This window comes from Falco biarmicus, chromosome 6, assembly GCF_023638135.1.
Source record: "Falco biarmicus isolate bFalBia1 chromosome 6, bFalBia1.pri, whole genome shotgun sequence".
NCBI classification, from domain to species: Eukaryota; Metazoa; Chordata; class Aves; order Falconiformes; family Falconidae; genus Falco; species Falco biarmicus.
In genome coordinates this window covers 4,193,462-4,208,545 of record NC_079293.1, presented here as the reverse complement: position 1 = coordinate 4,208,545, position 15,084 = coordinate 4,193,462, and the positions used below count along the sequence as shown (strand labels likewise).

At 42.0% G+C, this 15,084-nt stretch overlaps 1 protein-coding gene across 8 annotated transcripts in view; it reads right to left on the bottom strand.

Annotated features, from left to right (window-relative positions):
* MAP3K7 (mitogen-activated protein kinase kinase kinase 7) overlaps positions 1 to 14,015 on the bottom strand; it is a 48,225-nt gene extending 34,210 nt beyond the window's left edge. For 2 of the 8 annotated variants that reach the window (XM_056342874.1, XM_056342876.1), the window contains exons 1-3: positions 13,390 to 14,014; positions 2,319 to 2,429; positions 657 to 722 (exon numbers count right to left, since the gene is read on the bottom strand). In XM_056342874.1, the coding sequence (XP_056198849.1) occupies positions 657 to 722; positions 2,319 to 2,429; positions 13,390 to 13,479 (267 nt within the window). In that variant the 5' untranslated portion in view covers positions 13,480 to 14,014. Of the gene's footprint in view, positions 1 to 656; positions 723 to 2,318; positions 2,430 to 13,389 lie in introns of those variants that run through there. The other 6 variants (XM_056342878.1, XM_056342879.1, XM_056342875.1 and 3 more) reach the window with 5 other exon arrangements.
* Between the last annotated feature and the right edge of the window lie 1,069 nt (positions 14,016 to 15,084).

The window sequence follows — 15,084 nt, the reverse complement described above, 5'->3', positions numbered from 1 at the left end:
GCCTCCCTCCCTCTCAGTCTTGAAAAGCAAACACCGTCTTCAAACTGCAATTCATTTGCTTATAGTGGCTTACAAAAAGATTTTAAACACCATGTCTAAAAAATTTCACTAGTACCAAGAAAAAATGGGATGCAGCATTACTTTAATCAATTAAATAGCCTATACTAGAACTAGCTAAGGATACATCTGTCCTGTCACAGTACTTGCTTTGAGAATGTTTGCAGCTGTGGCAGAAAACAAGCAAATCCTGAAAGCTGCATATCTGAGAATAGGAACTGATTTACAAGCTATGATTCATGTGTTGCTAATGTATTTTCTTTTCACATTGCTAATTTGCAATTAATAGGGCTGTAGATGTGAATGACACTACAAGTGTAATACACCAGATGCCATTCTGACAAACTGAAGTGCAATCTGTGTTTAGAAACAACTTTGGGTTTTTCTTGAAAGAATTTATTTCTCACAGCAGGGGAAAGAAAAACCAAAAACCTGAAAATATCAACCAACCTACATATCTATGTATTTCCTTATTATGGCTAAACCATACAAAATTTATGTAAAATATACGCTTTTGTGTACAAAACACATTTTATGCATTGATGCTTGAAAATGTTAAGCTAGTCACCTTTTGTCATACTGACAAAGCTATGACTTACTGGGTTTAGACAGGCTCCATATAACTTGACAATATTGGGATGGTTTACTCGTGACAGTTGTCGAAGCTGCAATACAAATCACACTTCATTTCAAACCATGGGCGAAAAAGGCCAATGCTTTATTTTCACATGTATAATTCATACACCACAACAGCAATCACAGTTTTGTATGTCTGCATGACCCTAGACGGTGATTTTAGGAATTACAAGACTGACGTCCCTGTTTGCATTTTAATTTATGTAATTAGGTTTGTGTCTAACCGGAACTGTGTTTTAAAAGAAATCCTGAAGAAATCAAATTTAAAGAAAGTATTTTTTTCATGGTGTAGTAAAATCACTCAAGTCATAAGTACTGTGCAACCTCTACAGGTTTGGTGCTCTTCCTGGAGCCTCCCGTTTTGGAATCCTGATTGTCTGGCTACATATAAAATCCGAATAATACTGACTTTATTCACAATATAATTACTGTTTAAAAAAACACCCCAACCCCACAATCCTATAAAATAAGCCAGCCAGTTTAATATTAATGTGACATAGTTCCAAGAACCTACTGCTGCTTGTATTGACAAACAGACTATTTTGCACTGAATTCTTCTTTACCAGTGGGTAGTAGGAGGAAAGGGAAAAGGATTTTTTTCCCCAATTTATACAGGCTTCTGAGGCAGCTTATGCTATTCATCATCTAGGGAGTGAATGTTATTTTTTATGTATGTTTCAGAAATTGTAAAAAACCAGAATGAAATATTACAACTGATGCTTGCACTGTGTAGGGTTTCCTGAACCCCAGTAATTACAGAAGTATTTCTGGGATTATCTCGGTTCTGTTTTGAACAACAAAAAATATGCTGATCAGGTCTACTCAATATTAAGTCAGATCCAGACTAACAACACTAAAAACTTTCCATGGTAATGAAAAACATACAAATATTTACACGCAGAGGCCTACTACAAATATGCTTCCTTTAACCCTACAGTGTATTACCTTTTTAGTTCCAATTTAAAGTATTTGTTTTTATCATGTTTTGTGTATCTTGAACATCCTAGATCCTTACTGACTAAATACTAAGCAGCATGTCACGATACATCTCATTTAAATTACTTGGGTACTTTTGAGTCTAGAATATGTTATGTATCTTGGGAAGCTTATCAGTGTATCTGAACTACTCAAGGTCTTTCTGAAGTAAGACATTGAATAGAAAGAGTGATTACCCTTAAATGAGTTACATGTACTAATAAACTTACACGTAAGAAAAAAAAAAAGAAATTATTAGAACTGCTGAAAAAAGTAAGAAACAGTTTCAAGTGTGGACCTGACTGTACAAAGAACCTACACTGTAGCCCCTGGAAGCACTAATCAGCTCTTCGGGTGTTTCAACTGCACCCTGACTCCACAATGGGACAGAATCTAGGAAGTGGCATTTCCCTACCTGCCTGCCCCTCTCTCTGCCCCCTTGCCTTCCAGTTTCTATGGGAAGAGAACTAAAGGAGCTGCAGTGTGCTCTGACAGGTGTCCTGTTTGGCAAGTAAAAGGGTCTAGGCCTGTACCGTACTGGCTGCATTTACCTTGTAATACAGACATAGCTTTTAGTACACTAAATGCACCCATGAGTTTAAGAAAATAAGCTCTACCAAACCACGTATTTTCCAACAAACGTACTGTACCTCTACAATGAAGGCTTTTCTTTCAGATTCACTTTCTATTTGTTTAATAGCTACATCTTTAGCTCGCCATTTTGCCTTGCAGACCACACCAAAGGCTCCTCTTCCAACAACCTAGAATAAAATAACAAACACTTGAATTAAAACTTGAAATGGTTCCATTTGCTGTACAGGATTTCACAAACAGAAAAGAAATTTAATGTAGAAAACTGAAGACACACAGAATTGAGTTTTGCAGCAGCAATCTAATATTATGCTGTCACAGCATAAATGGTGCTTAGCTAAGCTTCTTCCGGAGATCATTTACAGAAGAACAGAATGCAAAAGACACATACAAAACATTTTATTATTAACATGCAGTAACGGTATTTCAGAAATATATGATTTTAATTATTTCAAACAAGATTTGCTCAGAAGAAAATTAGGGCAACGATGGCAAATTTATTTTTAGATATAATTTCACTGGTCAGATCTATATCTACTGTATTCGTTTATTCTTGCTAGCAACAGGAATGTAAACTTCTGAAATTTAAACACATGTGCAAACAACTACACAGGCCTACGATGAAGTCGGGATGAGGTGTTCAGTGTGCTCAAGGATATCCTTTAATTTTCTCTCAGATGCCTCAACAGTGTGAGGGCAGTAAATTCTACTGCGAGTCCTCCAAATAAGCACAGTATCTGTATAAACTATGCTTTCTCTATTTTTGTTGAAGTTATCTTTCTAGTTTATTTGGAATTAACACTGCCTAAAAATATACAAAACCAGACAAGAGCCACAACTCTTCACCGTAACTTCACAGAAGCAGTAATAGCAGCTTCTGCATACTACATTCCTTGAAACCAAGCACAAAAAAGGAAAGCAGGAGAGAGAAGTGTCCTTTTCCTAGGTGGTCACTTTCAGTTACTGGCGAGTTATAAACTATGGTAAACAGAAGTTTCACTTCTTTTTATTGTGTTCTTCAGGGGAAAAATGGCAACATACAGAAATAACAACAAAACATGCATATGCAATGTAAGGTTGAAAGCAGAGTGTCACCAAAACAGTGACTCTAGGTGCTACAGGAAAGCACAGACTGGCAAGTTGTTACACATATGCTCAAAAGAAAAGTAGTGAGGACGAGGAAACAGAAGGCACAGAAGCAGCTAAGGGATAGGAGCTCCTCCAACTCCACAAAATGCAAGGCAAGGCAGATGAGAAGGACGGGCCTAGTGGGGCGGGTCTTGGGACTCTCTATTTGCCCCTAGCAGCCTTTCTTCACCATTGGTTTTAACAGCGTTCTGTGCTCATGTTCCTCCTAGTCCTTGATTTCAAGTAGTTATCATATGTATTCTGAGGAGCAGAACAAACACTTTTTTTGGAAGGTAAATGAGAAGAAAAGGATAAGGAAGAGGAGTAAGGAGAGGGCGGAGTGGAAACATTTATAAATGTGATTATCACAGCAGCTTATTGTGGCAGAATTTAGGTTACATATGGATATAAGAGACGGACGCCAGGCAATGGTGATCAACAGCATTCTCCCCTTCTATTTTCCTTAACACAAAGAAGTATTTTCTTCTTTTACATTACAGCACACACTTAGCCTTCCAGAAGTTCCTAGCTTCTCACCTTTACCCTCCACAACAGTGGTTCATAGACCGAGTCTACCACAAGATATCCACAGCAGATCCAGAGAACATGCCTCATTCCGCCCATCCAGTGTACAAAGAGACCTTGACTGTAAACTCCTCCCCCAGCTACAGCATAGGGGTCTTGACTCCTCTCTTGACATAACACACACCAACTATTTTCTTGGCTTTGAATTTGTTTTGGCTTTGAGTTGAGGTTTTGAACACCAAGCTGTATGAATGATAGTCAAGCAGCCTACAAAAATAGTACATATAAACAAAGCAGAAACAGTGAGTCACTGGAAGACCTAAAAGTCCCAAATAGCCTCCCCTGGCATTTCCTCTTTGCTCTCAAACAACACTTTGAATAAAATTGCCCAATTTCTTGAGGTTGGTAGGCCCCTTCTACTGGCACAAGAAAGGGACAGGCAGTTACAAGGCAAGGATGCCACAGAGCAACCCAGGCAGCAGCAATTCAGTTCCAGGTCTGCTGCTCCCCCATGATATGAATGTACCCAAACTGATCAAGTAACTGGGGAGAACTCTCCCCTCCACTTAGGGAAAAGGAGGTGTGCATATGATTTCTCCTAGCTGGACACAATTGGACTTAGAGCACAAGGCTCGGTGAAGCTCCTTTTAGGATGCTCCTTCTCCTAACGTACCTTTTCTCATACTCTTTCACAGTTTTTGACTATACCTCTGCCACATTTGGTTCAGTGATGTGGAAGAAAAATTGCTATTTAAAAACAGTGAATGTAATCAAGTTAAAAGATTGGTACTGATACATCTGATAAAATTTAATGAAGCAATATGACCTTTTTTCTTTTTTTACTTAGCCTGAATCATTTAGAAAAGTTTGTGATGGATCAGGCTTGCTTTTTGGCTAGTTGTATCTTTCCTTGCTGAAAAAACTTGTATATGCCCATATTTACAAATATATTATATGTATTACAGGTATCATTTTAACATTATGACTATGTAATATATGCTACATATTTTTATATATTAAATGCATTTATTTTTCTTATGTATGTAAAAAATAAAATTACATGTATAACTAAAAAGAGAAAGTCCAAGTACCTCTTGCATTTGAATCCACATGGTCAAATTTAGCCTGTAAGCCAATACAATTGCATATTGTTCCCCTGAAAATAAATCCATGGCTATAAGCAAGTTAATATCAAGAATTGGTACATGTATTTCCAGTTCATATACTAAAGAAACCACTATTTTTCAATTTGGGTGTATTTTTAAATAACTTTTCTATACAATGAAGAAACTTAAGATAAATGAGTACACTAACCAATGTGATGGTTTACATCATGCCATAAATGTCACAAAACTTGGGCTCAAGTTGAAAAGTGGAATAAATTCCAAGAATAAGAAGCACTTTATGAAGTTCTGATGATGAGAGGGCAGAGAAAGGAAAAAAAAAAAAAATAAAATCAGTGTGAGGCACCATGAGGAAAATTTTACCATGTAATCTAAATCTTAATTATGTAACAGAAAGCTGTGAAAGACCATCAGATATAAAAATTTTATGGTTGGTAAAAAGAGTCTGATAAATGACTACTCAGTCGAGGTTTCATAACAATTTATCAGTGACATGGTGCCTGCTTAGACAGAGGGTTGAACTTGAGAAGAGGACACAAATGCACTGAATATTTACCTAGGATACAGGGAAAACAGAGAAGAGCTGATCCTCCGTTAAAGCAGCTCAGCCTCTTGGACAGCATATGAGAGAATCAACAGTCAGAAGCAATGACGGATCTGATACAATCTTGAAGTTTACCATATGTGAAAGCCCACTATGTCTTTCCAATTTAATCTGGAAAAAGTATCTTAGTCACTGTAAAAACATCCCTTATAATCAACAGACTGCAGCTTGTGGTGGATTCCACTTATATTTCATTTTCTTCCTTCGAATTTTCACTTAAATTATTCTTTAAAGGAGTAAGTCTTAGATTTTGTCAGAATGGTTTAAACACTGCGTAGTTTCCTTCAACACCGTGTGCTGGAACTAAGTAACTTAATAGCACAGGACGGAGGCTCTGCCTGAACTTTAGTTTCTTCACGCTCATTCCTTCTTGTCCCCTGCTGCTGGTGCCACACCATATGTTTGGGCAGTAGTGCATATTCTGAATTATATGAAGCACAGTTAATGGAACTATTGACACAACAAATCAATAAACAGCAGTTGACCTGTAACACCGTGTATGTTTGGAAAATGATCTAAAAATAAACACATTCTTTTCGTAAATAATTTTGGCCCTCTAAATATCTTCTATAAGAAAAAAAGGAAAATATAGGGCAGATGACACATTTAGAAATAGAACACCAGTGCTTCTGCTTTTCTACAGAATAGAATTAAGTTTGTCAAGAACCATTTGATTAGTATCTGACACAGACACATTTTATGCTGACAGAAATGCTTAAAGAACTTTAAAAATTGAAAAGTTTATACAGATTTATTCTTCTCCCTATAAAATTCATACCAGTAAAAGGTTATGTTTTGCCATGTGACAAAATGACATGGCGAAAGAGAGTGACGTTTGCATGTTTTCCAGATAATGTCTTTAGAGTCTTATTTAAAGAATATGAACCACACAAGAGCCCTGGAACAAACATTACTTCTGCCTCTGTGTACAAATAGTATCAAATGCTGTACATAAACAAAGATACATGATATTGACTTGTAAGTATGGAGACTATACTGACTGGTAAGAATGTAGACTAGAAATCATGTGGGAAATAGAGGCTGTTATGTTAAGACTTTAAGGATGTATTTTGTCCTAAGGGATGTGATGACTCCCCTCCCCACGCTCAGTAAAACAAGAAAAATGCATCTCTGTTTATTCAGATGCACCCTATTCCCCTATCAAATGTCAAAACTCTGGAAGAATCAATTTCAACTTTGTGTGAACCACACAGTTTTTCTATTCACTCAAAAGTATAAACATCCAAAATTTTCATCTCTATCCATGAACTTTCAATGTTAGTTAGCTCTGCATGCTGAATACTTTGTGCTTTTCTTTCTAAAAAAACCTTGCTGGATATGTAAGAAATATAAGCAATAAAATATAATAGCTCCCTGGTTAGCAGATATAGTATTCTTTGGAGAATTGCCTTCATAATTTGCAGTATCTATATGACATGTTTTTTTATGATTTTGGGATGCAAGACTAGCAGTTATTAAAAAAAAACACCACCACAACACAAAGCCAACAAAACTCATGCTTCCAAACAGCCAGCAGCCTCTAAATTGTCTTTAATATCTATGTCCCTTTGGTCACTGGTATATGTACACACGAAAGGTTTATGCAAAATGGACTTTTGGATCTCTAAAGCTTCAGACACAATGCAAGATGTTGGGGAGTGGTGGTGGTGTTCTACAGTGCTCTGCAAAAACAGAAACAAATTTTTAAATTTAGCTCCTTCTATTCTTTCCGTCTTCCACAGTTCCAGCAGTACCAGTAAACCATACTAGTTATTTGCAGTTTTTCACACATCTGCCTGTAAGACATATGGAAAGCATAAATATAAAAAAGAAAAAATGCCAAAAGAAGCCATGAACAACAGTTTACAGCCCCTAAAAATATATGCCTACATGTTCTACCATTCATTCAACCAGCCTCAAATTCCAACTTTGGTTCCTCTGTGTGCTATGCTTTATTAAGTAGGTTGAAGCAAACTGGCCCCATGCCACAAATGACTGTGGCCAATACCCTGGCAGCACTTTTAGGAAGGAGTTTAGATCTGCCAATTCTTACAGCTATATTCTTTGACTGGTTAAGTTTATTTGTACCAGTGCTCAACCCAATTTTAAATGTTGCTTTCCCTTTCTGGGATTCATATAGCAACAAAAAAACCACGAATCAAAAAAACACACACACACATCCCCCAATGCCCACAAGCGATCTCACTAATTTTAAGTAAACAAAATAACCGAGTTTAGATTTAATTTTCAAATTTAAACTTTAAAGTTATGCAAAACACCACAGGAAAAATATTTCTTGATGACAAAAATATTTAGTTATTAAAAATCAACTAATATTCCTAATAAATACCCATAACTTCTGCTTGCCACAAACTATGTCCATATTTAAGACATCACCTGTTAGAGCTGCACAACACTATACAGTTATTATTTAGTGTCTCAGCTATCTGAATTTAGTTCTCTTGTAAGAAGTCATTCTCTTTTCAACTTTTTCAGAACATGTTTATGGAGAATCAAAGTACTATCATGTATGTTCGTAAAATTACGGGTGTTTCCAGATACTATTCTTTTGCTCTAAACACACAAGAAAGCCTCTTTTGCGTTTTGCTAGCTCACTCATTCTAAGAAACGCGTGCATCTCAAGCAAAGATAACAGTTTATCACCTTATACTTTCATTCCAGCTTTTTACACACTGATAGTCTTTTACACGTGTCTCAACAACTGAATTCATTTTAATTACCAGCAATCTAAAAACATTAACAAAACACTTGTCTTATGTTCTAGTATGAATCAATTTGTTCTGTTACAGCAGCCCAGACAGGAGATTCAAGTTTTAGACAGAAAATGCTGGGTCATGAGGCACTAAGGGTGAAGGAATCCAACATGAGTTGGGCCTGCTGGGCTGGTGCAGTCTAAAATTACTGGTCTTTGAAAAACAAATAATCATTCTGGAGTCAGTAAAATAGTGCTAGAATCCACTGGGTGGGGTAAATAAGGGATATGTGAAGCTTCTTCTGCTTTAATTTTTTTCTTAGGGAAAGGCCTCCTCCCCAGTTTCTGATAGCAGTTACACTGTCGCTCAGTTGTGACCTTAGCTGCTGCATTAGACACGGAAATTTATTATTATCTCACAAATACAAATCCTGCTTTCATCACTGGAACAGAAAAGCCTGTGAGGTTTCTTTGCCATGCATTCTTTATGAGAGTAAAATGTAAGTAAAATATAAGTTTATTTTACAGGACACAAATTAAGTCACTGAATAAATCTGCATGGGTACAAATAAGTGTAAAGTCTTACATTAACAGTTAAACTAGCTTATTAGCCATCTTCTAATATTTATTGCTCACTAAATTTCATCCATGTGAAATTGGTGTTGTGTAACTTCCCCAGTAATTCACATTTCAGCTGACACTTCAGCTATTTTCTTATGTAGATGAATGAAGAGAATCTTGCACTGGTATAACTATAGTAAATTTAAGTAGTGATTTGAATTAAATCAGAAATGCATTTAGAGTAAAACCACAGAAAATTCTGGCATATGTTTTCACCGTGTACTAACTTTTCTGCCTTTCTAGATCCCCATCTTTGCACCTTGAAGTCTTAGTTTCTGAAAAAGTTTCAGAGATTGTAGATGCAACTGACTTCAAACAGATTCCTAGCTACTGCCCTTGGCTCCTGAGAACCAAGCCTTTCATACTCACGTCAGACATCAAGAATATTTTTCAGATCTCAAATCACACCTGCAGCTCTCGTCCAAACTTCTTCCAATTTTGCAGGACACAATCCCCCAGGACATAAAAACAACAGAGGTAGTAACTACTCCATGTTTAGCAGCAGCTTAAGCAAATCCACTTTACCTTGTAGTGTAATGGACATAATCAGTCACTTGCATCTCATTAACTTTTAAAAAGGTAACCTACTATAAAGGGCAGCAAAACCCCTTGTCTCCCTGTATTCCTCATTCTCTTGTCTCTGAACTGCTCTGCTCCGTAATTACAAGGAACACATGCAGTTCTCAGCACACTTCTCAGACAGTTAATGAAATTATTCAACTGTTTCTAAAATGTCTAAGCTAGGTGAACACGCCATAAATTGCATCTCATTAGTTGCTGTCACCTATATAGGTTTTCTAAAATAAGTATTTAGAAATTTTACCTGTTCATCTTAAAGAAAAATTACCCTAAATCCCTAAGAATTAACCACTGTAGCTCAAATTAGATTGTTGAAAATAAACTTCAGTGTGTACTACAGTATACCAGCAGAGCGTTAAACAACGATTTTCAAATAATTTACACTTTCAGACTGTTGAAAAGTGACTTGTAACTACGCAAACATGGCAATGGCTTTCAACCTGGCTACATCGGACAGTGACCAGGCAGGGCCACAGAACACATGACTAGACATGCATCTTTTCACTGTACACTCCAAGGCATGCTACACACACCATGTGCTGAAAAGATCTGAGTTTTGGTCATGTATGGGACTGTTATTAAGTTACATGATGGAGGAAGGGCTGTGGGATTTTCAGGAAAGAGTGGCAGGGAGCAGGCTGCCCGAACAACTCAAAACCAGTCTGTTCACTGCTTACACATGAAAGCTCCTCTGGGAAGCAGCAGCAGCAGTATTTAGGCTAGATTTAAATACGAGATTTTAAGATAGGGCTATTAGGCTTTTTAATGTTAACTTTATTTCAGTTACATTAAGTTTTCAGATTTATTCTGTCATTTTATTTATTCAGTTTCTAATGTTTCATCTATATAATATCTGAAAACTTAAGAGAGGACATTCTCACAGTCAAAAAAAATCACATGGTAAAGCAGGGAACATCTCTATTGAATCCAAGTTTATGTTGTTTTTCCCCCTCTCATTTTGAAGATGCTCCCACTGTGCCACATCAATTTTGATTTGACTCCAACTCATCCATAATAATCACCTCTATATTTTACTTCAAACTAAGCACTTTAAATAATGAAAAGACAGCTTGAAGCTGGAGACATGTTTGACTGGTGCGATGTAACACTACAGAATAGTTACTCACGCACATGGAAGCTAAACCAAACTATGATATATTCTTGATGTTATCAGGTAGAGTTCAGCCAAACCTAAATGAAAGCACACTTATAGATCTCACATTTATTAGTAAGGACTCACGGCTCACAAGTATTCCAGAACTTCAATATCTATTAATATACCAGTGGCAGAGTGGGACTGCTATCTGCTGACAAGACAGCCTTGATAATACAACAGCAAAGCTATGATTATACAAGCATTCATTTGAGTTGCCAGTGTAGATCTGTTGACACTCCATTTTGAAACATCAGAAGTTTGCCAAACATATTAAAATGTGGCCATTTTGAGTCCTTACATCCATTTCAGAATCCTTGGAAACTTCTGAGCCTGAAGTGAGAGAACAGAAAATCCTCAGTAACGACATCAGTTTTGCTATGGCTCCAAAGTTGACCGTGCTGAAACTGCATCATGAGTAAGAGGTCTGACAAAGCTGACAAAAGCAAGGTCTAAGTACGGTCCCTAATACACCTGCTTTATCATAAAGTAGATCTTATTTCTCCATCTCTGCAGTGATGTTGAGACAGAGCTCAGTGCTATGGTATCTCCATTGCCCATAAGAATTTCTGGTAGGACAGGTACACTGAGTATAACTCAAAATGCCACAGCAGCCACCATCAGATTTTCTCATGGAGAGAACACTTTGTCAGAGCTCCCCAGCTTATACCACAGGAGTTCTGTCATCTCCAACAGAGATACTGCTTTGAGGATAATGCAACAACCACATAAATAAAGCACAAGTTACTGCTTAGGCATCGTCTCTACATAGATTTTTGTGCATATAGTCCTGTCTCTGAGTGCTAGGCAGGTATGCAGGACACAGGCGTGTTCTGAAAACTAAACCTTAGAACAATACATTCTAGTTAAACCAATTACACACTACGTAGCTCCACATTTCCTGCATGTAATATAGCAAGATAATCCTTGCTAACAGCCTTCCCAAGGGTGTCATGAGGATTCAAGATCTGTATAGCATTTTATTGATTCAAAGTGCTATGTCTAACATATTAGATGTGCCACTCACTTCTATGAGCCTTCACTGGGCACCTTTTTATGATGGATAAATTGCTATCAACTTTACTTTCTTCTTCAGGTGAGAAAAGCCATTTCTCCCCATAGCGTATGATTTGATCCCTGTCCATTAATAAGTGTTGCAAAAATGTCAGCGTATTATCAAACACAAAAATACTTTCAGCTCCCAAATACATTAAATTTTCTCACTTCAGAACAGCTAGATACATGAAGGCAAGAGGAATGATTAGACGTACACAGTCAATAATCTTCATGATTGCCATATTCATAGAAAGCGGAAAAGGCAATCTTTCGGAAGACACTGCCTTCTGATAATTTCGACTGTCTGCTCTGGTGAAAGCCAAAGTTGCCACAACACTACCTGAATAGAGCAGAAAGTGTCCTGGTGTTCTATGGATTATTACAGATTTTATGTTCTATGAACTCTCCCAGGCTACATGAGCCCAGCTTAATGACTACAAACAAACCAGTATCTAACAAACCACTTTAAAAACATAAGATGCTGGTTGGCATACTTATAAAGGCTACTACACAAAATCAAATTTGTTTCCACATAAATTATGTCTTAAAAAGAGGGTAATTATTACTGAAAGAGAAAGACAATCTACCAATAAAAGCACAAAGACTGTTTCAGCAGTTTTGGATGTCTGTTAGGTCCAGACCCTACAAGCTGGCCTCATCAAATTCGGTATAGATCTGCACGATGTACCTTCATTCCTGTAGAGAACTTAGCGCGGGAAGAAGAAAAAAAATGTTCAACACAAGCAATACTTTTGTGTGATCCTGAGAGTTAAACATTGTGATATATACACACTACCGAGCCCTTTAGTAAAGTATGTAAGCTATCCTAGATCACACCCATCCTACTTTCACAGGAAATCCAAACAGATTAAAAGGTATGTATGAAATTCTATACTTTATCCGTCCTATTCCATCCCCAAAGAATTTAAGGCAATAACTTTGATATGAAACTTTCTACAGAGGAAGAAATACTTGCTTCCAACTGTTACACAGTAACTGCACGGCACTTCCTGGGTAACACGCACAGGTCGCAAATGCAACGTTACAGACCCTCAAGTACAACATCACTAGCCTATATTCAGAAAAAAAATATAAAAAAAGATCAGTACGTCCTTACAGCTAACCGAGCTGTAAATTTAGTGAATAATTAACACCGGTACAATGATTATATATACCGTGGTTCAGTTAGGTGGCTGAAGGAGGAAGCCGGGGCATGCAGAAAGATCCGAAAGAAACATCCGAATTCACACTTCCCTCTCGTCACAGCGTTTGACAACTGTTTGACACCCATACTTAAGCGGGCGGCATAACCGGCGCTGAAAGCTTTACAACGAAAGTCCTGGATAAATCTATCCCGCTTAAACAAAACCCCACGGCGCAGCAGGCAGCACCAGGGCTGGCAGCAGCAACGCTGGCCCCTCCGCTCCCAGCCACACCGCCTTTGTTCGCCGGTGCCACCCGCGGCAGCATCCGCAGCGGCGCGGAGCCCCGGGCAGGTACGCGGGAGCAAGCCGCCGCCGCCCCTTCCGCGCCCGGGGGCCGGTAAGGGCCAGGCCGCCCCTGCGGCCCGTGCCCGGGGCGGGGGGCGTGCGCGGGGAGGCCGCCCGGCGGCGGGGCCCTCACTCACCTCTTCCACCTCGATCTCTTTGTAGTCGATTTCTTCGAAGTTGAGGACCGGTGGGGTTTCAATCATTTCAGCGGAGGCGGCAGCGGACATCCCTCCTCTTTCACCCGGGGGAGGAGAGGCCGGGGCAGGCCGGGGCGGAGGGCCCGGCGCCGGGCAGTCGGGGGCCTGGGCCGGGGCTACGCGGGGCGCGGCGGCGGCTCCTGCCCTCCGCGCGGGCGCAGGTCGGGGAGGGCCTGGCCGAGGCGCCGCCTGGGCCGCCGCGCGGGGCGAGGCCGCATCCGCGGCGGCCGCGGGCCTCAGTGGCGGCGGGCGGAGGCTCCGCCGGCGGCGCCGCCGCTCCGCATCCCGCGCCTTCCCGCACCGCAGCGGAGCGCCGCCCCGGCTGCCCTAGGCCGCGGCCGCTGCGAAGCCTGCGAGCCGCCTCGGCCGCAGCGGAGAGAAGGGGGCGCCCCCGGGGCCGCAGCTGGCCGCCTCCGCCAGCCCCGGCGGCAGCAGCAGCGGGCGAGGGGGCCGCGGCGGGGGTGGGGGGCCGCTTAGAGCCGCGCCGCGGCCGCCGCCGCTGACATCAGAGCCGCTTCCTGCTGCGCCGGCCGGGGAGGCGGGGGAGGGAGCGCGGGGGGCGGGAAGGGGAAACGCGCCGGCAGCGGCTGCGACTCCAGCGGCCGCGGCGGGGCCACGGCCTGGCGGCGGCCCCGCCCCCGCTGCGCCCCGCCCCGCCCCGCCCCGCCGCGCCGCGCCGCGCCGCCCGCTTCCGCCAGGGGGAGCAGCCCCGGCCGCGGCCGCGGTGCCGCTTCCTCTCCCTGCCGCTGGCGCTAGCGCCGGCCGGGCCGGGCCCGTGGCCGATGGCGGGGGCGGTAGCGGCGGGCGGCGCAGGCCGCCCCGAGGCCGGAGGGACGTCGCTGTCTCAGCCGGGGCTGGCGGGGCGGAGGCAGGCGGGTTTCCCCGGGCTGCGCGCCCCGGGGCCGCGGCCGCAGGGTGACTCCGCGCTGCGGGAGGGCGGCGGGGGCGGCGAGCCGGGGCCGGGGCAGCCGCGCGCTGTGCGTTACCGCCGAGCGAGCGGGGCGGCGCGCCCGCAGCGCTGAGTGTGCCTTGCCGGCATACGCACGCGTGTCTGCGTAGCGCCCCGGGGGAAGACACACGCGTGTGGGGGACGCGCCTCCTGGGACACGTTCCCCCCGAAGGCAGAAGCGCAGCCGTGGGTGCCCCGCGCTCCGCAGCGGCCCTGGCTGAGGGGGGAGCGTGTGTGGGGGTACCCGGGGAGCGGCGGGTAACCGAGCGAACGATGCAAACACATAGCAATAAGGGGATGGGAATCAGGAGCGAACATATACCGTAACCCCCTTCCTCTCTCCAGTTGCCAGCCAGTGGGGATCTCAGCCCACAGCTGGCGCCTGCTTCCACTTTGGCCGGAGCCAGCACATGGGTCTTACGGGGGTAAATATCCCAGGCCGGAGGCTTCAGGGTGGCCCAGGGGGTGACACCGGGGCTGGGGTGGGTGGACATAGCTGCTGTGTTTCACTGAAATGGCTGTGCTTCGTTTCGCTGTGTTTAGCCTCGGGGCTATATATAAAAAGTTATGTTATTGTACAATACTATTAATAGTATGTAATTTTAGTAAACTTTCCTAGATCTTCCTCTACTGAATTGCTGGTGAATGTCTGTACCTCACAATGAAACCTTGTAAATGGGACACAA